This window comes from Syngnathus floridae, chromosome 14, assembly GCF_059516105.1.
Source record: "Syngnathus floridae isolate MCC-2025c chromosome 14, RoL_Sflo_1.0, whole genome shotgun sequence".
NCBI lineage: Eukaryota > Metazoa > Chordata > Actinopteri > Syngnathiformes > Syngnathidae > Syngnathus > Syngnathus floridae.
Genome location: NC_142426.1, coordinates 6,947,432 through 6,974,435, shown reverse-complemented (window position 1 = coordinate 6,974,435; position 27,004 = coordinate 6,947,432). Strand labels below are relative to the sequence as shown.

At 43.2% G+C, this 27,004-nt stretch overlaps 2 protein-coding genes and 2 long non-coding RNA genes across 8 annotated transcripts; 1 reads left to right on the top strand and 3 right to left on the bottom strand.

Annotated features, from left to right (window-relative positions):
- Positions 1–771: 771 nt before the first annotated feature.
- On the bottom strand, positions 772–4,447 carry ticam1 (TIR domain containing adaptor molecule 1). Its single transcript, XM_088397537.1, is given in 3 exon segments — positions 772–978; positions 980–2,825; positions 3,254–4,447. Coding segments are annotated over 2 exon segments (1,647 nt in total). The 5' UTR covers positions 2,587–2,825; positions 3,254–4,447; the 3' UTR covers positions 772–938.
- Positions 4,448–8,694: 4,247 nt separating this feature from the next.
- Positions 8,695–22,440, bottom strand: LOC148387394 (uncharacterized). 2 transcript variants are annotated; one of them, XR_015862874.1, is made up of 4 exons: positions 22,223–22,440; positions 15,659–15,764; positions 15,270–15,325; positions 8,695–12,518 (listed from the first exon to the last, which is right to left on the bottom strand). It is a non-coding gene; the product is annotated as an uncharacterized LOC148387394 (long non-coding RNA). The 2 variants fall into 2 exon arrangements; XR_015862875.1 differs by having other exon boundaries at positions 8,695–12,275.
- On the top strand, positions 19,915–26,293 carry capn10 (calpain 10). 4 transcript variants are annotated; one of them, XM_088397535.1, is made up of 13 exons: positions 19,916–22,062; positions 22,188–22,232; positions 22,325–22,376; positions 22,562–22,693; positions 22,777–22,973; positions 23,046–23,275; positions 23,335–23,476; positions 23,635–24,109; positions 24,180–24,382; positions 24,565–24,817; positions 24,887–25,077; positions 25,272–25,317; positions 25,428–26,293. In XM_088397535.1, the coding sequence occupies exons 5-13, from the start codon at positions 22,849–22,851 to the stop codon at positions 25,455–25,457; spliced, it is 1,695 nt and encodes a 564-aa protein (XP_088253661.1). In that variant the 5' UTR covers positions 19,916–22,062; positions 22,188–22,232; positions 22,325–22,376; positions 22,562–22,693; positions 22,777–22,848; the 3' UTR covers positions 25,458–26,293. The 4 variants fall into 4 exon arrangements, with proteins under 4 accessions (XP_088253659.1, XP_088253661.1, XP_088253658.1 ...); XM_088397534.1 differs by having other exon boundaries at positions 19,917–22,062; positions 22,188–22,376; positions 23,635–23,801; positions 23,874–24,109; XM_088397533.1 differs by having other exon boundaries at positions 19,915–22,062; positions 22,188–22,376; positions 23,046–23,278; positions 23,338–23,476.
- LOC148387392 (uncharacterized) lies at positions 22,734–26,558 on the bottom strand. Its single transcript, XR_015862873.1, has 4 exons — positions 26,397–26,558; positions 24,874–25,057; positions 23,294–23,464; positions 22,734–22,953 (listed from the first exon to the last, which is right to left on the bottom strand). It is a non-coding gene; the product is annotated as an uncharacterized LOC148387392 (long non-coding RNA).
- Between the last annotated feature and the right edge of the window lie 446 nt (positions 26,559–27,004).

The following is a 27,004-nucleotide window of genomic DNA, read 5'->3' as shown; positions in this document are numbered from 1 at the left end:
AGGGCAGTAAAGAGCCACAAAACGCCGGCGGATAAGAAGAAGGCGGAAGTTAGCAATAACACGCTACAAAACAAGAGACTGTAAAGAGTCTCGCTCTGTGTTTATTCCTTCTTAATTATTCATGCATATTTCTGCAGAATAAACGGAAAAGTAAAAAATAATCTTCTGGTTCCTGTAAAGATCAACGCATGAGCATTTGCTTGCGAGGTTCAAACGAAGCCAACCGGAAGTTACGTTTGACATGCGCTCCCAGTTCTTTTTTTTCGTTCAGTTTCAGTTCATAATAGAACAGAAAGCGCCGCTGATGATATTCAAGAATACTCAAGGGGAAAAACAGCCACCTGTGCACTGCAAAAAAAAAAAAAACCACATTTAAAATACGATTGCAAAGAACGCAGAACACTAATTTTCCTCCTCTGCATTGAAAATACTTTTTGGGGTTATAACCAATGAAAATAGACATTACTTTTGAAATGTGGGTCAGCAGAATTACTTTCCGTGATATGTGTATCGCATGAAGTATCGACCAGAAAAAGCAAAAATAATAATTACCCGGATAAAAGCCATTCAAGTCCGGGAAGAAAATGCAAAATCTATGCAGAAAAGGTGGAGCTATAATTTGAACATCAAACCTCAGAACTGTGCTGCAGCCATTAACCACTTCTAAAAAGTCTAAAAGACAGACATGTGAATGACATTTTTTCCAGTAGGTGGTGCTCTTTGGCTAAATATTCACCCAGTCGTCTTGTATACAGTAACAATTCATTTGACTCATATTTCCAGACAGTTTTATTGATTTTTTTTTAAACATATACAAAAGATAGAAACGCAATAATTGACGGGATGATATTAATTCCTAGGAGATTTTAAAACCATTTAGTGTTTAAAACCAGACAATCTTTATAGATTTTTAATCCCGATTATGCCATAGCAGTCTCCTATTTATTTCCTTTCTTCTCTGACAATTGGATCGTTTGGATCACAATGATCCACAGTCATGTGACAGTTATCGCCGATCATCACATAGCTAGCATTTTCAATTCGGATGTTTGGACACTTCTGCAAAAGCGATTTCTCACTGGAGCCCAGGATGTTGAGATTTTCCATCTTATGTGCTGCTTCACACCCTTGGGGCAGCTGGCTTTGATGTTTTCTCTGCTCCTTCAACCAAATGCTTTTCTGCTGATGAATTTTTGCTGGCGATAGAACCTTTTTTAATTTGCTCTCAAAGCTTTTGTTCTCCTCGAGCGGAACAAGGGTCTGCAGCACTATGGGTATGCGGTTTCTGGACATGCAGTTGTCCTTTGGCAGCAAAGGTATGACAGTGTTGTACTTGTGTTGGTTGTTAATGGAATTGATGAGGGCCGAGTTTGTCTTCACCTCCAACATACGTGTGTTGAAGTTCTGGGTGAGCAGCAGAATAGTAAAACCGGAGTTGTTGATAGCATCTTCGATGCACCCTAGGGTGCTTTTACCAGGTAAGGCAAAGTCCTCCGAGAAAGTTGCACCCTTAGTTCCGACAATCCTCTCCACTTTTTCCTTCATGCTCCTTGCCACTTCACCATCTTCTAGAGCATGCAGGATGACGAATGAATAAAATATAACCTCATCCTCTTCTTCTACGTATTGATTTAAATTTGCTCCGAGTGAGACTGTTCTTTTGGGTAGAACGTGGTTTGGTGGAAACGGCAGAGAAGATTTTGATCCCGTGGTGCTTTTTTCACAAGGTGGTTTCACGTTGAAGCCGCCATCCTGATGCTTTCCGTGCTCCATTCCAGATGCCGCAGCCATCTTTGACTTTTCCAGTCCAGAAGCTTCAGTAGATTCCACAGATGAAAGGTGAGATTGCTCGGGAGGATTACCGTCATTTAGGCTGTCAATAGGTTTTTGTTCTGGGTTTTCTGGGGTTACTTGATCCCCCTCGTATGGGATTTCTGGAGGCAGGCTGATCTCCAGATGTGAGGGATATGATGGCTCAGAACAGCTTGACTGCAGCGTGCTGGGAAGACTTTGAACGTGTGTCGTAACACCTTCGATCTGGCTGTTAGGGGCAAGATTGTAAGAGTCTGATTTGAGGTCCCCGGAGGAACACATCCACACGGCGAGCTGAGGCCCACACACATCTTTAGCTTCCTCCTTGAGTTGATCGTATAACAGATCCTCACGACTGTCTGCTCTTAGACTGTTGCTGGTGAGGGCCCTCTTGTACGCCAGATTCCTTAAAAGCTGATCGCATAGTTGGTGCTCCGATAGAATTTTAAAAACACGAGCCAACGCCGCCAGAGATTCTCCTGATAAATCCAGAGATTGACCACATTGGTCCGCAAAGTTTTCTAATTTACAGCCACTCTTACGCCATATTTCAGACAGGAGCTTGGCAAGAGAGTTGTCTCCCAGCATCTGGAGTTGGTTCAAGGCTTTCTCCTCTTTACGAAGAATCATCAGACACAAAGCGTGTATAATATTATCTTCAGGAGACTCCCCGAGGTGGAATGTCAAACTCAGCACTTGCTCCGGGGGAACACTGACGAGTATGTCATATACTTTCCTCAGGCCCGTTCCTTCACATTGTTCCTCTTGATTCATTTTGAGTTTGAATCGTTAATCTCGATATTTAGCACAACAGAATGCAATCCTCCAGCACGATGAACTTCTGTGGCTGGTCCTGACTCAAGACTATTCAAATTTCCAAATCAGGCCTGTCCCTTAAAAGAGAAACATTTCAAATCCAGCGTTAGCACGACAGAATGCAATCCTCCAGCATGATGAACTTCTGTGGCTGGTCCTGACTCAAGACTATTCAAATTTCCAAATCAGGCCTGTCCCTTAAAAGAGAAACATTTCAAATCCAGCGTTAGCACGACAGAATGCAATCCTCCAGCATGATCAACTTCTGTGGCTGGTCCTGACTCAAGACTATTCAAATTTTCAAATCAGGCCTGTCTCTTAAAAGAGAAGACATTTCAAATCCAGCGTTAGCCCGACAGAATGCAATCCTCCAGCATGATGAACTTCTGTGGCTGGTCCTGACTCAAGACTATTCAAATTTTCGAACTTCTGTGGCTGGTCCTGACTCAAGGCTATTCAAATTTTCGAACTTCTGTGGCTGGTCCTGACTATTCAAATTTTCAAATCAGGCCTGTCCCTTAAAAGAGAAGGCATTTCAAATCCAGCGCTGATGCGGAAAACTAAATTATTCGTATATCAAGATCATATTAAGCTTAAATTTCCGGGTATAAAACAAAGCACCCACCGACATGGAGTTCTGGAATGCTAAAGACTTTAGCCTGTGTTTCCAGCTCAAATCAGGAAGTCCCCCAGATTTCCTTGACCTGGCTCAGTCTAGACAGCCTAACTTTTTGAATTGTTGGCAATCAACCGGTTACCGGAAACCTCTGCACGAGGTTGGAGTTTGAGTGCTAACATGTAACTTTAGCCGTGCTCGTGGGAAACGTTGCCCTCGGCTTGTCTATTTCATGATGTCATAAAAGACGAGGTATGGCAGCTCAAGATGGACAAAAGACCAAACCAGGAAGTAGCCTTCTGCATTTGTATCCTCCTTAACATATTCTCTCTTAACTTACTGTACAACTTTGCCAACATGCCCGTCTTGCGCTCCTTTACGTACAAGAGGCTCAGCGAAGGAATTCTGGCTTCTACTCCTCACTGGGCTGAGAGGCGAGTGTATTTTTATCCATGGAGGAAACCTCCAACCCTGTATTTACCAGGGGTGGAGTCACACTCTGCAGAGTGCAAACCAACATCAGGTCCGTCAGTGCGGCGCAGACAGAGAGCCTCTCTGTTCCCGCAGCAGTCTGATAGGTTCGCCGTGTGACCACTTCTGAGACGTTAGAGTAATTCTATAGGAGCGGCGGTTTCCAGGCCTCCCGTAAATATGGCAATTGTGAAATTGCTATATATGAATACAGTGTCACTATTGAGTTGAGCTACAAAGTGCATGCCAAGGCCACAATTCGGCGTGCCCTTCGATATGCACGCGCATTCTGACAGCGTTGCCGCAAACTCCGGATCATCGTCACTAGTTACATAACAGTGTGCCAAACGTCCATCTTTATTGAGGTCAGTCGTTTTTAATGAGAGACTCGCTCCGCCGGCAGCTGCGTTAGTCACCCTGGCAGTACATTCGGGTTCACCTCCAAGCAAAATCTCTTGTCGCTTTTGCAAACTAGGAGGAATACATTCTGACCTTCACTTGTCTTGCTGTGTTATTTTCAAAAGTGGTATAATAATTTAGCCAACACTTCTTGCGTCATACAGGGTGCTCAGACATCAATCAGAATGTTTAACAATCTGTTTCAAATGGATCATTTATTCTTTTTTAAGAGCATCATGTCACTCGTAAGAGCAAATCAAAGCTCGCACAGGAACTGTATTAAAAACGAAATTGAACCTACAAATGTTCATATAAAATGAATTGATAAGGTTTTTTTTTAGAGAAAGGTTCTTGGAGGACAGAAATTGTGGCTATTATATTTATTATCCGGGTCAAACAGTATGAGAAAGATGCTAGGTCTAGCATCTAGTGGTTTCAGCGCATTTGAGAGCCGAGATAACAGCTTGATTTTTCACCATTTTGCAGCTCCGTTCTTTTTTTTTTCCATATTTTATATAGTGACTTTTTTTTAATCATTCAAAATTACATTACAATTTACAAGCCACTTTTTTTTTTTACTTACAGGGGATTCCACTTTACTAAATTAACCATGAGAACAATATGGTCCAATTAAAAGTGCAGCGTTTTAAAAAAAAAGGAATATAATCCATTATAATTATTGCCATCACTTTTTATGGATGTTAAATATGCCCATGCGACAACATAAAATGCACAGATGTGACAATTGTATGCGTGATTGCTGGTCGTGGGAGAAAGCCTTGAAGGGGGGGGGGGGGACACAGAGGGGTCACGTATAAGAGGCTTTGGGGCAGACAAGTGAAAAGGAGGCCCTTTCTTGGACAGAGACCATGGATTAGGATGAAAGACACAGGAGTGGGGGAGACTCTCTTTTTTTTTTTTATCTCTCACATGCACTTGCTTCATGTTTCTCCTCTAATTCAGTATCGTAGCCATTCACAGTGAGACTTTAAAAAGACGATACCAAAAAAAAAACAGATCGAGTTGTCGTGAGGTCAAACAGATATTCTAATTGGACTATTTGCTGAGCTCAAGATGAATTCATGGATCGATCGCCTCTTTAGAATGCACTTTGTGAGAGGCCATAGGAGGCTATGAAACGCTCTGCTCTTTTCCCAGCCGCTGGATTCGTCACACATGCTAAGAGAATTTAACACACCCGCCTCCAGCAGGCAAATATACTATATGCGCTATATGCATGTACATGTGAACACATTCAGCGAGTAGGCCTCTTTTGGAAAGACTGATCAAAACTGTCACAATGTCCCCCCACTCTTGGGGGAAAAAAAAGTTTTGTCAAAAAATCTTTCAACTCTTTTTTTTTGCCATTTAGTTGCGAAAACATAACGCCGTGAATAGCTTTAACATTTTTACGCCACACTGCGTCGTGCTCAAATAAAGGTTATGTATGGGTGAATGCAACTTTAGGATGCCTCCGTGCATGCAGTCCAAGTTAATTCATGCGTGTGCTGCGAATCAAAGCAAAACACAACCGAGGTTAGTTTATGTTGTTGACAACGCGGGCCGGCGGATCTGAGCTAATGTGACAGTTAACTAGCATTAATTCAGGAGCAAAGGTAAATGAAGCGGGCCCGCGGACACGACACGGGAGTGCGGTGGGGATGGGAAGACGTGTGTACTGTACCACACTGGACTATGCTTGGCTGAGCATGTAGGGCATGCCAACAACAATGCATAATACAGCCGCTGGTGATGGGGGATGGATACACACACACAGACACACACACGCACAAACTCGCACGCATGCAAGGACATTGACGGTGATGGGGCACGGAGCAGTTTATGCTCTTATCAAGAGACGGGCTTTGATCAGGCTGACAGCAAGAGCACTTGCCCCAGAGGAATTAGCCAAGTCTTGCCTTGCAAAAGCACATCCACGATAAATCAGCCACTCACAAGCCAACACGCAGACTATTTGGAACATAACTCAATTAATATGCTAAATGTATGACTGAATGCATGATTTGTTCCAGTTCAGCATCCATAGCATGTCTAAGGGTGGCATGATAAGCATAAACATGCGTGCATATTCCGGACTGTCAGTTTGAAATAATGTCATGGTTTTTTAACAAGGGATGGGATATTTTTTTTTTATTATAATTTATTTATTATTTTTATTATACTATATATGATAATATACCCCATTATTATTATATATAATATAATAATATATATTTAATATTATTGTTAATATTATTATTTAAATAAAATTCATCGATTAGTCAACAATTATTAGTAACAAACTTAGACATAATTCAATAAAATGGAAAGGATTGACTTTTTTTGACACCATTTTTTCTTCAATTCAATAGACACTGTGTTGCTCCAAATAAATAAGAAATGAAGCTAATCAAGATGCCCACGGTTGTATACAAGGGTATGGCAGGAGGAACTTATTGTTTCTAATATGAAGGGAACTACAAAAGTTAATCTGACTGCACTTGAATTTTCAATTGGATGTCCATCCCAAATCCCGTGCCCATTGCCTTTGTCACTTTTGTCCATCTCCAAACACTGCGGATGCTCCGTGTATATCGCAGATGCTCATAACCAAAGGATGTGAGGCGTGATAGCAATGTGAAATTCATTGCATATTCCTACCCCCCTCCGTTCGCCATAATCACCACAATTAGCAGACATCTGCAGTGACTCCAAAGCTGAGAGTGTATTCAAGTTAACAAAGCAGCTTCACCAACGCCACTGACTGCGGCCCCCTCTGCGATGGGCCTCATCCTGAAGGGAAACGTTCCATTCGAATTTCAGTGATTAATTGAGATGGAGCATTCGCTTCTGGCATCCAACGAGAATGAGACCCGACGGGTGGTTGGCGAGATGGCAGATTTGGATGCAGGATTGGCAGCGGTGTGGCGTTGCTGAACGGAGTAGCGCTCTGCTGATAAGGAGCTCACACTGCGGTTTGCAATTAGCTGAATGAGCAAATTTACAATAATATGATCATTTTATGGACCATCAAGTCAACATAAAACTGTTAGGAGGCCGAGTTTATCTGCGTCCTTGCAGAAGTGGATGACGTTGTACGAGAAATTTGGAAACGATTCTGCATCTATCCTGTTTATATCTCAGTTTACATTATGAAGCTATTTAAAAAAGGGTCAACTGGGGAGTAGAAAACTGTTTAGCAAGGACAGAACAAGGAACAAAGTCATGACTAGAAAAAAAAAAATAATAAAGTACCTTTTTTGGACCTGGTTTTGACACAAAAAAATGTTAATACTGCGTATAGCCGAATATAAGACATTTGGCAAAATTAATACTGTACATCAAGGGTGTCAAACTCATTTTTTTTGCATTTTTTTCATTTTTGTAGTCATAGCTTCTTTCGGAGGGCCATTATGACTGTCAACCCAAATAAATGTATGAGCACCTTATTTTATATACAGTAAAAGCTACAAAACAAACTGACAAATAACTCGTTTTCAAATCAGACGAGTAAGAACTCGTCAAATATTAAAAAAAAAAAGATATTAAAGGTAAAGACAATTTCCAATTCTTGTAATGACACACGAATTTGATGCACAATTTGTCTTCGCGGGCCACATAAAATGATGTGGCGGGCCGTATCTGGCCCCCGAGCCTTGAGTTTGACACCTGTGCTGTACATGGATCTGTCAACTCATGATTATTGCCAAATTTGAAAATATTTTTCCCAAGTACTCTCACACATTTCACTTTTTACCATTCCCATATAAATAAATATAAACTAAAACTGTTCCATTTCTGTCAACGGTCAAGTGGTATTTATTGACAAATCCTAACTTTCAGAATTAAAACTCTTAAGAGGATTTCCCAAAATATATATGGAGCTATTTCTTTAACCCCCCCACCTCACTTATAATTTACATAAATTTTGAGTGGAGGCTTGCGCCTTCCATCGCAGATGACATGTCTGACAGCTCATTACTAGCGCAGCCGGAGATGTCACTCTTCTAAGGCACAGTGCGTTTAAACCAAGACTTAATAAATTGGTCAGAAAATGGCGTGTCGGACATTTTTCGTTTGTGTTGACTTCCTAGCAAACACACTGTAGCGTATAATTGTTCATGAGAATAGATATACACAGTATTACTCAGTCAAGTATGTCAAATATGCTTTTGACCCAAAATATAATTTGCTCCAAAACAGGTGGACCTACTTCTGGTTCATTTGAAATTTGGGCACTCCGCCATATATGGAAAGCCACCACTAGTATTTGTGAGTAAAAATGTGTTATTATGACGAACAAACCTTTATCACATTCTAATGAGCCTGGAAAAATACAGTGAGTCGTGATTACGAAAAGATGGTGCTTGGAATTTTTCTTGATTGCTTGACCCTTCCGTCTCCCTGGCCACAGATTGACTGGAAAAATACCGGAAACAAAAGCAGGAAAAATCCGACGTTTTAACGTGAGGATTTTTTTTTTTCATGAATGACTTCAAAAATTAATTAATTGCTGTTGAGAGGCTGACATTAAAGGACTATTATAAGGTAAAAAAAAATGGCTTTAAACGATTACTCAATTCTAAAAAAAATAATAATTTGACAGTGTCGATTTATCGATTAATTTTGAGACCTCTACTCTCATGGAGCGCCACACAGCATACCAAACCTAGTTGGGCAGCTCATTTTCATGAGTAGCCAAATGTCGACAACAAGAACTTGACCAAACGTAGACTTTGTGCACAACTTGTTTTTTTTTTTTATCGAGACAGAGTCTAAATTAAGAACAGCAAAAGAAAAGAAGCTTGAAAGGCTTTTCCTCTCCTTTGGATGTTTGAAAATAGACTGCTGCGGGAGAAAAAAAACGGAGTTGCAATAGATCTGGGCGCATCATTCCCACCCGTTATGCAAATTGTCTGTCAAATTCTCACAATCCTCAATTAATACGGCTTTTTTGTTGAGACACTTTAGCAAGCAGCCTCCCGAAAGATCTCATTGCTTCTTTGGGGACAGCTTCCAGTGCTTCCTTGCCCTGAAGGTTTGACACAAGTGATGTTTGGATAGATGGGTTCCATCACTATGGCTACGTGTCTGTAAAAAACGGGATGTCTCCTCACACGGACCTGCTTTGTGCTGCTTCATGAGTCCTGAAGGTTAAAGGTGACAGAACTGTAATCACCCCTCAACAGTGGATAGGAGCTGTTAATTCACTGCATTACAAACACGGGAGAGAATACCTTAAATGGGCTGGCTTGGGACCGCATACGCACGTACAGCTTCAGCACTGATGTGCGAAGAGGAACAAAAAAAAAAAAAAAAAAGCTCGGAGCTTTTCTCTCACCAGAGGATCTGAAGAGAGAATTATCCATGCACCATTTCCTCCCTTACTCCTGTGCGGACAATTCTGCACTTTAAGCATCCTCACAGCTACACACGTGCGTTCAGGCTTTTTATGCAGCTGTTTGATTTATTAATAGACGTGCAGGCAGAAAGGAGGTTGATGGAGAACATTTTTGAAAGGGCATTTTGATTTGTAAATGTCATTTTGTTTTTGTACTTTTCATGGATTATATTTCCAGAAAGATAAGCACATATTGGATTTCTTAATGAAATAAAAACTATACACAAGCTGTGTGATGCTTCTATTTGAGTGTGTGAATGTGCATGAGAAACAGGCTATTGTCTGCAGACATACATGAGCACGCTAACCGAGTGTCCTCCCTCGCTCCCCACCCGTTTTTCCTCTTGAATAATACAAGATATGACCACGCCCCCTTGAGCCCGGTTATCCAATGGGAAGCGCGCGTCTTGTCAAACTATGTCCACGCCAGCCAATTGCGTTCCTTATGATGTTCCGTGCGAACCGGATGCCCTCCCCTTTTACTTGAGCCGCCGAAGTAGACGTCATGCGTGGATTTCGGGCACCGGCGCTCATTCGGTGTGGAGTTGCTCTCGGACGGAGGAGAGCGAAAATAGTCGCTCGTGGAACGTGGAGGAGATTACGCTCGTTTGGACGATCGGCGTGAGTATGTGCACATATGGAAAATGAGGTTGTGGTCAAATTGTGGTGGAATGTGGCGCGCGTGACCTTTTTTTTTTTTTTTTTTAATAATTGTATTATCATTATTAATAATTTCGGGGGGAAGATATATGAAGTATACATCTCGAATAATAAGGGCAACCACAGGAACGTGTGGAAAATATTAGACATTTAATAAGCCACGCTGCAACTTCTCCGATGCTTCCGGAGAAGCGTCCACGCGTGGTGCATGTTGAAGAAGAGCTGCATGCGTGTAAAGTTTTTGCAAAGAGTATTAACTTTGATTAATTTACACTCCCGTGTTTCCCTTCGAGTGTCAAATTGCGCGAACGGCTGATAAATGGAGGCTATTATTTTTCAGCTTGAACAATGCGCGCCGGCTTTGTGCGGACCATCTGTCATTGTATCGACATTACAGCAGCACCCCATTCTGCACAAAAAAAAAAAAAAAAAAAAAATCTCACACGCACACACACAGAGAGAGAGAGAGAGAGAGAGAGAGAGAGAGAGAGAGAGAGAGAGAGAGAGAGAGAGAGAGAGAGAGAGAGAGAGACACCTGAAGAGCAGACAGCGATCATTCAGAGCCACCACCCGTTCTATGACCACGCCGTCACGCTACAAGCCCGTATGAACTACTGTGTTCCAAATTTAAATTTTAATCAACGGGATGTCATGCAACATTGCAGCAGTGATCGAGGGTGAAAAATAGAGCAGAACAAAGTCTATTCGCGCATTTGAAAAGACTGCCATTTTTTTTTTTTTTACAGGGCGTCCACTGTTTAGTAGCTAAACTTAACCATCATCAGTAACACAGCTTCCTTTTTTTTTTTTTAAACGGGCTGTCTCTCAGCACTAATATGCCTTACAGTTAATGAGGCTGTGTCCATAAATTCTTCTGCCATCTGGAATATAGTAGGTCTAGACACTTAGTGCGACATTGCATTAAACAGTGCATTGAACACAGCGTGATTTAATGAAACGACACAATGTGTTGGCTTTTACTGAGGGAAAAAAAGAGCCTCCTCTTTTGCTTAGACGGTGTTTATCCGCACAAGGCATAAAAAACACAACTCATTTAATTATAGTGGAAACTGCTAAGTCGAATGTTGGTTGACGTCCAAGTTGTTCTTATTTCAAGGGAAATTTTCACATGGGAAATAATGTAAAGTGAATTATGCGCCCTCCTCAAAAACTTGTTTTGACTCTTAACAGTCATATAAGCCCTGAAGAGATGATTGTGAATTCAGCTAAAGTCTATATAAACAACAAAATCATTTGAAGACGCATAATAGAAAGGTAACAGACATTTTCGGATTTGATCACCTAGTGGCGTTCTATGGGTACTGCAGAACTGATATCGTTGATAAAACCTATTTTGTATTGTAGCTTATCAATTGTATCGTACATATTGTATTGAGAAGCTCGAGCTACGTTGAAGTGCAATTCCTGGTTTGATGGCCTGAAAATTATTTATTTAAAAACAGTATGCCAGCACAGGTAGAACAATAAAATGTTCTTCCACTAGATGATATAAAATTAACGTGTATTATTTTACTGTATACAATTTCAGTGACATTTTTATCATTTGCTGCTTTTCCGAATGTAAAATACACTATACCCTAACTCAATAAAGCTTGGGAAAGACTTTTTTAGATGCTCCTCAAGCATGATAATGAACATAAGAACGTTTTGGATGACAAATTTGTACCGCTTTGATGGCGTTCGACTTTGGAGGCTCCACTGTAAATAGACAGGGAAAATACCCCTGCAGGAGCACAGCGGATGTCGTAGCGCACATCTGTTTTAATACAGTTTGGGGTCGCGGGTGGATGCTGGCGTATCCTGTCCCCACCCGCTGCAGCAATGATGGTAACTCCCTGTAGCCCATTATCACGTGTGAGAAGTTTCATCCAGCTGAGAAGCTCTGAAGCGCAGACGGCCGCTGTTGTTTCCACAACCGTCGTGCCGCTCCGGCTGGTGAAAATCTAATGTTTTCATCAGGGAGTCTCATCACATGAGTCCCAGCAGATCCACTTCCTGCTGCAATCAACTACTGAACATATGCATGAGATGGAAGAAAAACGGGTTTCCCCCACCGCCTTCCCTCAGTCTTCCCAGGCACTAAAATTTGAAAAGAATTATTTGCGAGTCAACTGGTTGAGATGGACAGTAAACCCACCCGCAATAGGTAAATAATATGATTAAGAGGCCATAAAAACCCTCAAAGAGCTTATCTAATTTATTTATCAAATTCATTTTTATTTATTTATTTTTTTATTTTTTTATGCCGTACTAAAATAAAGTGTAATTGCACATCCATTACAGTAGGGGGCAGTGGTGTTCTCATTGTCAGATTGTGCAACCCTAAAAGACACCATGAAAAAATATTTAACAGGAAAGTAAGGGAAGACAGAGATAAAGAAGAAGTTATTGGTTGAGGGCGCAATAGAAAATAATTTAGAAGGTCAAAATGAAAACTAAAGGGACTGAGTGTAATACAGATTCAGATGCGGGTTCTGAGGAAATGAGTTCAGAGAGTTCTGAAGACATTTGATTTATCGTTTGCACTCTTAAACGTAGAGTCTTGTGTTCGGAGAATTGCCTTTAAGAGGTGTGGCGTGGTGGAGAAGCACGTGATATTTGCGTGAGTGTCCGGGTGTAAGCTGTGACCCACAGCGGCAACTGCGCGAGTTTGTTTGTGTTCCACCGACATTCAATAAAGGGCTAAAAAATATGTTTCCATGTCCATGGCTCTCCTTTGAGGCACGGGAGGGCAGTACAGTAAGTATACTGTGAAATTGTTAAAATAATATAGAAGGAGCACAAACTGGAAGCTAGCAAAGAAAAGCTGTCCAGCAAAAAGTGGAAATTGACCTCAAACTTGTGTTTTTCCTTCTTTCTCTCTTTTTCCTTGCCAGACTTAATCCAGGGACCCAATAAGGCATCTGGGGAGGGGGGGGCGGCTAACACAGAGCACTTGGATGGCGTGAAGGCCCTCACAGGTAAATGATGTCAGACGGTCAACGAGTTCACAGGAATCCGTGTCCATATGTGTGTTTAGTGCTTCCCTGTGTAAATGGAAAGGTTAGGTAATGGAGACCCCCCCTCCTTCCGTGTACCCCGCCTTAGGCGTCTTGGCATACTGCCCATCTATATGAGGGCTGACCTCTGACCTTATGTCTAGCCACAGGCTCGGGTCTGCCAGGGTCAAGCCAGGTGGCTTTCAAGGGCCTAACAGAGTTTGACATTTGAACTGGCGCTCTCTTTGCTTAATTAAGAAACTCTTTCGCCGTGTGTCAGTCGGGAGGTGAGCGAAACCCGTTAAACTCTCGACATCTGCTCTCGGTTTCGGTCTCCGTCCGTGGCCCAATAAAAGTCCCCGGCATTCTCCGCTCATTTACGAGACGCCGCGGCCGCTTTAATCATGGCGTAACTCTGTCCGTGTACAGGCGGGCGCTTTCGGGCCCTGTCGCGACACGCTCGCTATTATGCGGTCGCCCAAGAAAGTCCCCACGGAAATTTTGGAATCTTTCCCATTGTTCCTCGAGGAAAGGGGGGCTTTCATATGGAAGTGGGGAACGTCAGGAAATGACAGGCATTCTTTGTGGACTGTTTGAAAATAAACGGATGGCTCGTCGTTCTCCTGACAATTACACACAGACTTGAAACGAGGACGCAATTAAATCCTTAACAGAGGAATTTTCAAATCTTTCTGTGTGCAACGTGGAACCTAGAACCTCGCTGTATTTCCTTCCTTTTTTGTCCTTATTTTTCCCTTATCTCACCCCAAGCCCCCCCCCCAAGCCCCCCCTCGCCTCCGGGTTCAAACAAGCCTGCTGCTTGAGCTCTGCTTTATGAGGTGTGACAGAGAGCTCAGTCTGCCCAGACTGCCTGTGCAGACTGGAAACGTAAAGCTTTACATCGGGGTTGGCCGCGGCCGCTTTGGGGAGGACTTAAACTCACTTCACCCCTCGACGGTCCCTCGCATACAGGAAGTGGCGCTATACTGCTGAGTTGGCGTTAAAATGTTAGGATCTTAATCACCCACACGGTTTCTAATTTTCTCAAATGACAGACAAAACTTAAAGAAGCAGATGGTGGTGGTGATATTTCTTTCGTGCAAAATCTAAACACTTTTTTGCTTTTCTTTCCTACTCTCTATTGGAGCTGTAATAACAGCTTTTATTCCATTTGGCTGTCCAGTTTTGCCATATCACAAGGCATTTACACCCCACCCCCTTCCACATCTCCTCCTTTTTTCCCCCCACTGGGCCGATTGGTAGTTCCCAGGTATTTGACCAGCGTAGCATAGCCGAGAGGTTGCTTGTTCAGTTCTCCGGGAGACAAAGGCAACGTGCCTCCAGCTGAGGGATGAAAGGAAAAGGGGCTGTGCAACCACTCCTTTTTACAATGGGAGCCCTCCTTAGCGAGGCTGTAGAGCAAATAACCACCTTTCTCCTCCTTGTTCTTTTTTTATAGCGACTTATCAGAGTAGAAAGTGCATCGGCGTGTACACCAACGAGGTAGTGTCTGGACCGGATGTCGTTTACATCACTTAAAGGTCATTTTCATATAGGTCTTTTTTTTTTTTTTTTTACACCTGCAGCAAAACTGAGTTGATGCTGACTTACTGCAATTCGGCAAAAGGAAAATAAAATCTAAAAAAAATAATAGTCATCAGAAAGTCACTGAAAGCTACACTGACAAGAAAACCGTATTACTGTACGTAGCAGGCAAGTTTTTTAAAAAAAATGTTTTGATAGTAAGATAAAAAATGACTTAGGTAATTGTGCTATTGGTCTAAAAATATTTGTTTTCTATTAAAAACAAGACAGAAACACGTCTGTTAAAATGTAAACACTTATATAATCAGGATTTCATGAAATGATCAATTCGTGCCAGTATTTTAATCATTATAATGTGTAAAATTGACCATTAAAATCTGAAATAAATTAAAATATTAAATGTCATGTTTATTGTTAATTTAATGTTAATTTAATTTAATTAATTTAATTTAATTTAATCAACTAAATTTGGCAAGAAATTGTAGATTTGGGGCATATCGGTTCTCACTAAAGATGCAGATCGGGGATTTGTGTGTTTGAGATGTTTTACCTTCACTCCCATTGGATGATGCCCGAATCTTGATTGCGGAATTCAGGCGTGGGCATCTGTGAAAGCGAAGCAAAGGTTTGCGCCGTACCACTGTAGTTTATTCTCTGATCGATGACGCAACATTTGAGTGTTAACAATCGCTATCAATCCTTGGCCTACATTATCACATGCTCCCAGTTGAATTATGCACTCTGCGCTTAGCTACTGGCGCTCGGTGGACTGTTATCATCTCATGTGGTCGTCAGGGGGAGGGAGCAAAAACCGCAGGAGTCTTTTTATGGCTCCTGCTCCAGAGACAACCTGTTCACCGGCACCTCTCTGCTGGCACTTTTTTATGACATCATAAATTCTTCCATTTCCTCTGACCAGCCCTAGATGCGTAGACATACCTGCTCATTTAATTGTCCGTCTGCCTCCCTCATCTGTCAGCGTCCCCTCTCACGCCACCGACTTCCTCTGGCAACACATCACAGTGCCTGAAGGTTTTCTGGGTCCCTTAAAAAAAAAAAAAAGGGGTCAGTGACCTTTCTGCATGGATGTGCACATGAAACGCACAACAACCGCCCAACTCTCAGACTTGTTGATAACTTCTGCTTGTCCAAATTTAGGGGGTGAAGATCAGAAAAGATTGTGGGGGAAGCAAGAGTTGCTTTTTGTGCGATGTGAGGGGGTTAAAGAAGAAGCTCTCACGAAGAGTATATGTTCACATCCATCTGATGCATGGCTGAGTCTCCTCAGGGTGGCAGGAACAATACGCGCACCAGCACGACAACATTCCTCAAGGGTTAAAAAGGTCGGGGGTCACCCGGTGACCCCACCCAGCCAATCAGTCCCAAGGCACCAGGGAGCCATCTTTGTTTTTAGTTGATGTCGTCGCACTTGTTGAGCACATTGCGCACCTTGTGTTCCAACGTGCCCTTTGCTCTTTATTGCCGTTTTACTGTCTTGTAGTGTTCATTTGAAGCTAGATAAACAACGTACAACTGCGACTGATTTTTGAAACATGAGAAACCTCACACAGGATGAGAGAAAATAGACACAAACTCTGCCGTACGACCAAGAGAGACAGCAAGACAAAATATAGAAGAAGCTAGGCTAACTAGGCTAGGCTTAGCTTGCTTGGGATAAAGAAGACATCCATTTTAACACGCGACACACCACAGGATAGCAACGATATCATAGTGTAGGATTAAGAAGAAGAAAAAAAAATTCAAACTTGAACTAATGATAGCCGTTCAGACGACTCAAATCTAAATCAATTTGTGGAGCCAGAACTACATATGGAAAATTGTACCACAGACTGTACACTGCACATCCTTCAAATATTTAGGTCATCTTTTATGACAACTGGCTTGTGTTCTATTTTCACTGCACAACGCATTCAGACAACGTCCCGCCTTTAGAGTGAAGCATATGCATGTGTAGGCATTTTGAGAGTGGGGGGGAGGGCTGCTTGAGACCCCCAGAGGCAATCTGCAGGTCTGGTAGTCATTAAGTGCAAATGTACAGTATATACTGGACATGGCGCAACATAAAACCTCACCCACTGCTGCATCAGACCACCCCAGAGACAAAACCCCACACCATCATCTGAGGAAGTGCATTTTTGGAGTTGCGGAAGATACTCCAGAATCACCTTGTGATTAGGGCACGAAAATATTTTTTTGTAATGTAGTGGAACCTTGAAAATCAAATGTCCAAAAGAGGTCCACCCAGTTGAACCAAAATGTTCTGGAGAAAGTAAATCTTTTGAGCAGTGTTGGGAAAGTTCATTTTCTGCAAGAACGAGTTCAAAGTTCAGCTTGCTCGGTTCATAATTGACAATTGTTTTGAAGTTTATCTTCGAAAAAAATGTATTTGGTTAACTCCTATCTTGTGTGAAAGTGAGTCGCGTTTAAATGTCACATTGCTACTTTATTAAGGTTTGACTCTGGAACTTTATTTCTTATGTCAAAAGATGTTTGAAATGAGAACTTTGAAGTCAAGCAGTGCCTGCCGCAATACGGATTTTCCACTGTATGTAGAAGGATTTCATTTCGTTTCATTCCACTCCCCCAGTCCTACAAACGTTTTCTTTTGCTAATTCACACTTGTGTCCCCATTTCTTGGCTGGAAGATGATTCTAATCCCCCTGAATTTTATCATCCACATTAAATCTCCTCTCGGTCGAGGGAAGAAGAAGTTGCAAATGAAAAGCCTATCTGGCTGCAGCTGCGGAAGCGCTCCGTAGATCGCTTATTGTTGGGAACAAAAAGAGCATTTTTTATTTTGTCTAGCAGCTGACGCCTCTTCCCACCCACCCACTTCTCCAGAGCCGCTTTTGTCGCTCGCCTGGGGAAGAAAGCAAAGTTTCCTGGTGGCGCACTTGATAGACGAGTATTGCACTAGGAAGCCGCGCGGCGGTTTGTTAGTGATCGGCCCGCCTGCTCGCCATATGGTGCAATTATCTGCTATTTTCGAAAGATTATCTCCCTCCATCGATATAGCATTTAAGTGTGTGTGTGTGTGATCTGAGTTCTGCATTGTAAGACTGCAGCCTTGTGGTTTGGCCTCTACCATTTCTCCCCCTCTAACCTCTATCCCCCCTTTTCCCTCACATACATGTATGTGTGTATATACAATATATATATATATATTAGGGCTGCAGATAGAGATTCAGTAGGTCTCGCCATACAAAAGAAATATTCAGCTGCAGAGAGGCGGGGTCCAGTCAGAGGGCGAGACATTGAGCTGGTTGGAGGGAGGGGAGTGGATTAAGAGGAAAATGGCTGGCTGACACCAGGGTTGCCATGGCAAAGACCCCGTTTCTCCTCTCCATCGACCTTCTGCCCATTTTTCATCTGAGGTCTCATTGTGGGGTGAGGGTGTGACTTTCTTATCTCCTGTTCATTTTTGAAATAAATACGGTGGAAATTAACACAGAAGGTTTCTAAGCACGCAACATTTGGATGATCGTATACAAGAAACTTTTGTGCACATTTTGTTTTGGAAACTGACAAGATAGCTCCTGATGCAAATCTTGAACATTTGTCAAAGTGTCAGTATGGTTGTTAATTCTGCACCTTTTAACATTTCATAGAAATTGAATTAATTTCAAATTTAAGAATTTTTTTAAATAATTTTAAAGATTTTTTTTAAAGAATCATTTAAGAAATTTAATTCAAATTTCATGGAAACTTGGTGGTCAACTTTTGCTATCATCCTGCTAATGGATACTCAATCCAAGCAACTAACGAAGGAAAACAACACCTCTCCCTTTGTGCTTCCGTGCTTGGCGGAGGTAATGAAAACCTTCTTTCATCCAGCCGGCAGTTAGCGTTTTACACTAATGTTTTATTTACTATAAACGCAGCTTCCTATAGGCTAATGTATTTCCTTCTCATATTAACAGAGGGATTGAGTGCGCACAAGCAGTAACTCAAAGAGCCAATTGTCTCTCCTTTATGGCTTTCTGAATTATAGCTGCAATAACATGATGCATTTCTCCTCGGTGGGGCGGAGAGCATGTTGGCGCTGTGGGCTGACATTTGCCTCCCGCCCCAGCAGAGTAATGGATTCTGCCCCCACCCCACCCCCTCCCCTCTGCAAATTGACATCAGCAACCTAAGCCGATACCAAAAAAAAAAAAGAGGGGTATAGTTTGGCACCCTGACGTCAGCCCCGCGCGAAGGGGAGACACTGCTGATAGTTGTTCCGCTTGTGACAATAGGAGCTCTCACCGGATGAAAGGCCAAGCTGCACAACGGGACATGGGAGCATTGTTCCCCGGTTCATAAGAACCATGGCGGCCTCGAATATTATTCTGACTAATGTCGCGCCTGATGGTATTTATTGCAACAGAATATATTGGAGGGAGGGGGAAGACTTTCCGGCAAAAAAGACTAGAGAGTTTCTAGTCTGCAGTCACATAACAAACCTTGACTATTTTCAACTCGACTTTGCCGTTATGTTTTTTTTTTTTAACCATTTCAATGGACCGTGAGGATTTCACACTTAGTCTCTGAATGTTCTGGGCTCCTGCTTCCATGACAGATTAATGTTGCCCGGGGAGTTATGCTGTAGCCACTCACGGTTATTGACTCACTTCCCATAGTTGATCTCAAGACCTTTTCACTTGAAGACATTATTAATCAACGCCGAGTTCCACACAATACAAATTCTTATCCACCAATTAATTGATTGCTATGCCAATCCCTAGTGTGAACCAATAACAGTATTTGGCAGCACATTTTAACACACACACACACACACACACACACTCCGCAATTATAGAGCATGAATATTAATGTAAAAAAAAAAATCAAGCACTAACGGTTTCACAGTAGCTCATCTTGTGGTTTTGAGTTACTCATTCAGAAGACCCAATCCGCTCAGTACAATTACCATAAAATACCACAAATCAAAACTACCGGCTCGTCAAAGTTGGACGACAATTTATTAGCAGTCCAAGTTAAATTTTCGACGTTACTTGTGTGTTTTTGCTGTTTGCACTCGGGCTCCTATTTTCTTTTAAATTGTAAATGAAATGGGAAAAAACCATGTCAAATCTGAGGGTAAAAACAAGCTTCTTTCTTTTGTGCTTTTCAGATGTCACCGAGTTTTACGCTGAGGATGAAAACTTCCCAGAGGTCTTTTCCAGGTGGTATCATGGAGATAATGAAAGTTAAAAATATGCAACATAGCAGGGGGACACAAATGCATTAAAGAATCTTAGTTTGTATTCCTGTTTTAAGCGTGCGTGAGTCATAACCCGCTCCTCTGTGGTCGGAGCCACATCCTGTTCAGCGCCGCCATCCGTCCCGCTTGCCTCGGAGAACATTCAACGCTGTCGGTGAGTTTGGTATGGATTGCATAGAAACCATCGACCGTTGACTGTGCCCCGAGGTTTGCCCCGACAACGTCAGCAAAGAGCAAAGAATGCCCCTCGGTCGTGACGAGCAAGCGAGTGGGCGCATGCAAATCCTGAGACACGAACGCGCGCACACACACGATTCACACTGTGGTTCCGACCCAAAAGGTCACAATCAACATTCATTGCTGTCGCTGGGTTGGACTGTGTAGAAAAGCTCACTGAACAATGAGTGCAACTGTGGCCCAGATCTGCCTTGACTCCAGTCTCGGCCAATCAGCCTAACCGGATGTGAAAGGCTGTGATTTCTTGATTTATTTCCTTCTTGTTTTTCACTTCTATATTCTTCAACCGGGAGACTCCGGGTGCAGCAGAGATAGCGACGCAAATAGACTTCTGGCTGCTCACTTGTCCTCATCCACCTCTCCTCTAATTGCCGGTTGTGTGTGCAGCAAGGGGGAAGGAAACGGAGTGAATGTGTAATCATTTGGAGCCTCTTCTCCTTCAGATGTCGCATCCCTCTCTTTTTTGTTCGCCTAATTATACAGTGCGCTCACTCAACTCCATGCTAACTGCCTGTCTTACGTTGGCAGTAATGGACCAGAGGAACAAATAAACGTTAGAATTAGTCGAGTTTGTAAGATGGGCTTTTCCGGTGTAGCTTTTAACAAGGTTGTTTTGGATCTGCCATTTAAGGATGTCCAATTGCGTGCGTGCTTAACTTCCGTGACATCCTCAACTTTCTCAAACTCGTTAACATGATCTCACTAATAGTTTATGTAAAATGCAGTCAATGTAAACCCCTCTCCCTCCTGATCTTCTTTTAAACAAGCCGTTCCCTGTATTGTCCCTGTTTTGAAATAAAGTCACATCTACAAGACTTTTTATTTGTCCATAACTTTTCTATTGATACTTGCTGCACACGCAAACACACCTCCCAACTGTCATCAACCAAACCATCACATCCACGGCCCTCTCTCGTCAGTCGCTCTGTATTATTCATCAAAAAGCACTCTGTGCATTGGTGCAGAAGAGCGGAAGGTGACGTAAGCGTGGCTATGAGCGTGCCTCCTGAGTCCTGACTTGTCATTTGGGATAAATTTATGCGACAGGCGAAAAACATTCGTTTTGCTTTGATGGCGGTGGCAGCAGGAAGGCTGGGAACTATGAGGAGGTTGGCATGATTTGACTTATTTCAAATTAGCATGAAACATTTTCAAGTTCTCACATCAGGTTGTGGATGATGAAAGCAAAACGTAGCTCCATTTTAAAAACAGAAAAAAAATACACGTGCACATTTTCACAGAGCGACGTCACTTGTTTGCCTCTACCGCCACCTAGTGTTTACTTTCTTACACGAGTCCAATGAAACTCACGAGATAGCTCAATTTGAGATTTTTCTATGGTACCGTCACCCATATTATATTCTCGGAAGCAATAACGTCAATAATGGAACAAATTTGAAGAAGCAAGATATTTCCCACCCATGACCTTATCGGAGAATTATTTGTCAGCTACAAGAGATTATTTAGCGCTGCGTTGAGTCCTTTACCAGCCTAAAAACTTCCATCTCCCGGAGTTAAAACATATAGGTGTATTTTTAGCAGCTATTGACAAACATTATTTTATTTATTAATGCAAATACTGTATGTTATGTTAATATTGATATTAACATATCATACACCGTTTTAACAGTAGGGGGCAGCGGTTTTGAACTCAGGAAGGATCCACTCCTCGGATGAACTGTCCAACCGGAAGTGATCTTATTTTGACACATTTTGTTGACATCCGGTGATGTGACACGGCAAGACACTTTGGGGTACAATCTCGTAAATGACAATAACATCATGAATTTGTGTGGACATGATATATCATCTCCACCGTGGAGGCTAACGCATGTTAGCTGTTATGATATGACGACGAGGGAAAAGATGCTTGGAGCAGGTGAAAGTGAAAACGACACGGTTTCTTTTTGGTGCCTTAACATGTTCCTACTGATTAAAAGGGTTGGAGACGATGTGCAACGGCCCTCGGTTTACGACTTAGCCTTTTTTTTTCATCTTTCAAAGGGGAATAGCCTTAACATCTGACTGAAAGGACTCACCATACAGCAGGTTGGAGTCATGAAGGCAGGGAAAATCAGAGAGCGTGCTCTCTTCGAGGACTTGGAGTTTCCCTCTGATGACTCGTCCCTGTTTTGTGACAGCTCCACGCCCATCTCCAGACTCCAGGGCCAAATCACTTGGCTCCGCCCACAGGTCAGACGCAGTCCAGGGGCGCAACACGACTGTCAATGTCTTTCCCTGTCAATGTTAAAGTTGGAATATAAATTTCACTTTTCAAAATGAACTAATGCATTTGCCACAGTGCAGTTTTCTAATTGATTGAAATGCATCTGGATACAGTTTTTGATCTGTTGCACCATTTTTTTCCCCATTTTCAGGAGATCTGCCGATCACCGGTTTTATTTCCTCACAACATCCATCTGAGTCATGCCAAGCAAGGCTTGTTGGGAGATTGTTGGTTTCTGTGCGCATGCTCGGTACTGCTCAAGAACAAACATCTTCTGGACAGGGTACAGGAAACAATGCCCAACCATGACAATAATCAACCTTTTTGTGCTAGATTATTATTTCAATATCTTACTTTTTTTTGTAGGTATTTCCTCCGCACCAGCCCTTGTGGAGTGACAGCAACTACAGAGGGTCTTTTTACTTTCACTTTTGGGAGATGGGACACTGGACAGAGGTGACCATCGATGACCGCCTGCCTTGCGTCGATTCGGGTCTCTGCTTCTCACACTGCCACGCCCCCTCTGCCTTCTGGGTGGCTCTTCTGGAAAAAGCATATGCCAAGTAAGTAGCCAGACAGATTGTACTTCCCGCGATTATTATTTTAAGCTAAATGGAATTCTCCTTGTTTTTAAGACATCGCGGCTCATACGAGCGACTGTGGGCCGGCCAGGTGTCTGAGGCCTTGGTGGACTTAACCGGAGGTCTTGCAGAGTGTTGGAGCTGGTCTCGCTTTGGTTCAGAGGAGGAGCAGCACACATCGGAGAAGAACCACAACCAGGCCATGAAGAAAAGGCTGAAATTGGACCTCATCTATCCACTGAGAGCTACTTGTGCACTCAGTTGCTCCACTCAAAGCATCCCAGGTGGTGTGTTTTGTTCACCTTTAATATTTTCATGACATCATCATGTCACTTTCTGTTAGGAGGCAACGCGCTGGGTCAGCACCATGCCATGGCTGTGGTGGAGTGGCTGGATGTGAAGACGCTAGCAGGAAGCCCGGTGCGACTGTTCAGGATCAGAAACCCATGGGGGAGGTGCTGCTGGGGCGGAGCCTGGACAGAGGGGTGAGGTTAGATAATCATTTAGACGATGCAGTGAGTAGACAGAAGATGATTAGTTAACAAGATCCTAGAATGTTTTTTGTCTGACAATCCAATATACTCAGTGATTTTTTTTTTCTATGCATGCTTTGTTTTTGCTCAGTTCTCCTTTCCCTTTTTAGCGGTTCAGGATGGCATTTGCTGGATTCAGTCGATGCTTTGGACATTCAAGCCAGGGCGGCTCAGGGTGAATTCTGGCTAGATGAGACTGAATTCCTCTCCCGGTTTGATGATGTCACAGTAGGCTACCCCATCACTGAGGAAGGGCACCTGCAAAGTATCTACACTGGTAATTGTCTTGTTCAGTACAATAGTCCCTATTTGGTTTTTTTGTGGACCTTCTCAATGACGTCTCAAACAGGAAACCTTCTGCCTCACCGCCATCACCTGGCCGGACGCTGGGTAAAGGGCCACTCCTCCGGTGGAAGTCGAAATAGCAGCATCTATGGCACTAACCCAAAGTTCTGGCTCAAGATGTGCGAAAAAGGCGAGGTTATCATATCTCTGCTGCAGCACGGGAAGCCAAGACACTTTGCAAACACGGAAAACGACGTGAGGCGCCAGCACTACCAGGCCATTGCGTTACACATGTGGAAGGTTTGTACCGTTACATGTTTGTAAGCCATGTGTGTGTGTAGTTTGTGTCAACACTTTGTACTTTCGTCAGGTGGAGAAGAAACGTTTGAATCTGAGCCGTACTTTGAACAAAGCGCCATGTGCTTCTACTCACTGCCACGCCCACCAGAGGGAGGTGGTGCTCCACGGGCTACTGGAGCCCGGACACTACCTTGTGATCCCTAGCACCTACCAACCAGGAGTGGAGGCCCGCTTCCTCATCAGGGTCTTCTCCTCCTCTACCTCATCCGTCAGGTAAGCACAGCGCTAATGCTAAAATGCTAATTCCTGGCTTTTACGTACACTACCGTTTTTAAATTCCGGAGCTACTTTGGATTTTTCTTTTTACCATATTAGCAATATCTTGAGATAGTAAGTGGCCTCATCCTGGTGAAAATGACAAAACTAATCTGAATTTTCCACATGTCCTCCATTAGTGCCCTGAAGAACCCAGCACCTCTCCTGCCATCAATTACAAACGGAGAGTGGGAGACCAATCACTTCCGGGGCTCGTGGGTGGAGGGAAGGTCCGCCGGAGGAAGCAGGAACTTTCCATCCCACGTCCACAATCCTCGCTTCCCATTTACCGTTTGTGACGAGCCAATTTTGCCAGACCTCAACGTGAAGGTGAACCTGCGCCAGAACCGTGCCGACGCTGATCTGCTCCCCATCGGCTTCCATATTTATAAGGTGATGCTTCATTCAAGCATTTCAAATAACATTGAAATCTGACTTGGATGACTTACTTGCCTGATCCAGATACCAGCCGGGGAGCAAAATCATTCCATCCCCAGTGAGGACCCCGTCGCCAGTTGTGTTCCCCACTGCTACACTCAGGATGTCAGCTTGTCCTGCACTCTTCCACGTGGAGCTTATCTCATCGTGCCATCCACATACCAGCCGAACTGCGCCGCAGACTTCACCATCAGCCTTGATCGGAGAATCCACAGGTTAGCTTTGCAAAAATATATTAGTACACTGTAGTCAAATATCATGGTCTGGGTTTTTTTTTCACATCACAGTTGGCTTTTCCATTCATTTCAGTAGATGAATTGAGAAATACATATTTTGAGTAACAAGCATTGTTACAGACTCAATTCATCTTGCGCTGTAAGTCAAAAGTGATCCTGTGTGTGTCCTGCAGGAGAGTTGTAAAAAGCCAGGAGAAGCTGGGAAGAGCCATTCAGGAGGTTAGTAAATGATACCATCTTTGGCAAACCAATTTGAAGCATAACTAGGTGTTTTTGTGTATGGACAGAAGATGGCAGTAATGACTAACGCTTGTGTCCTTGTTATGCAGGTGTCTCACATCGCTGTGATGCAAAGCTAGCCGTCTTTGCCGCTTCACTGACGTCGGCCGGATGATGAAAGGACTCCCCCCTCTGCCCTCCCCACAGAGACTTGTGTGTGTGTGTGTTGCACATGACTTAGTGAGAATGTGTGAGTTGTGGGATGGGAGCTTCCCTTCATCCCCAAAAGCTGAATCTCTGGACCGATGGGCAGCAAGGCACTCATTGGCCATTAGGACATCAGAGGTTGTCGGTGGGCTGGGCTGCTAATGAACTATGACGGGACTGGCTGGTGTAAACAAACAGCCGCCATTGAAGAAAGCCGCCACTGCTGTTGCTCATTCAGTCAGTGATGCGCCCGCCGGACCTGAACAAAGGCTCCTCTCATGAAGGTCCTCACAGAAGCGCTGCGGGCAAGGGGTGAGGGGTTGCTCTGCCACCCCTGAGCCAACCAAAATGCACCGTGCCATACCAAGCCAGGGTTGTCTACCAATCCCCCCATGATTGCAATGAAATGCTTTCTGGACGTTCACACTGTAAGCAACATCCATGTGATGTCGGAAGCCATCCACAACCTCCAGCTCCCTTTTCCGTCCCCCCTCGGACCACCGCTCTGACCCAAACGGAGCCCCCCGAAGTGGCGGCGAGAGCAGATGACGAGCAGCGAGATGTGAGGGATGAAACAAGAGCTGCGGCACATCAGAGGAGGTCGGCCCGTGTGATGAGGGTGCCAATTGGTTTTGTGTTGAGGCTGTGCGCCTTTGGCAGCCGCTTTGCCTCTTGCTCATCCACCATATCTGTCATTGAATGGCCTTCTGATGATTGACTCACTGGGAGACGGTGCCAAGTTAAAGAATAAAAGGAGAGTTGTGTTGTACTTCTCATTTTAAAGTGAAAAAGAAAAAGTTTATGAAGTTATCCAAATGTGATGCTAGCATTAATTGCCCACCTGCTATGTATACATGGAATTAAAAACATACCAGGTATGGCAAGGTCCTCACTCAAAGTTCTCCAAGCCTGCTCCCGTTTTAGAAGTATTGTACAGCTCGGGAACAGCACATATGGCCACGGTGGTCGTTTCCTTCATTTTGTTGTCTTTTCAGCAAACAAATGGCCCGCCATTCCATTGCGTGGTATGTCACGTGATACGTTCTCGAAGCTGATTGGTGTTTACTCACTTTACATCCGGCGGAGAGGCGCTTCGCTTTCTGACGCGCTGGCATGCGTGAACTCCATTGACTGTGATTGATATGAAAATAAGAAAATATTTCATGATGCTTTTATTATGATACTGCATTCACACCAAATTTCACACTTCAACTCGTGCTGTCTCTTATGCCACGCCCCTTAAAGGCACACATGATGTCCGACGCATGAAGACGAGTGATTAGTATTGTTTTACTAAAAAGAGAGATGTTCTTTATTCATTAAAAACAATAAATGGTAGTTATTTGGGGGGGATGGGATGCACTAAGAATATTTCAGTTCATATCAGCAGAAATATTTCAAACTCTGTACGAATAAATTCGGAATTATTCTAATTCATAACTAAATCTGATGTCGCTCCAAGCATTGTCACAATACAATA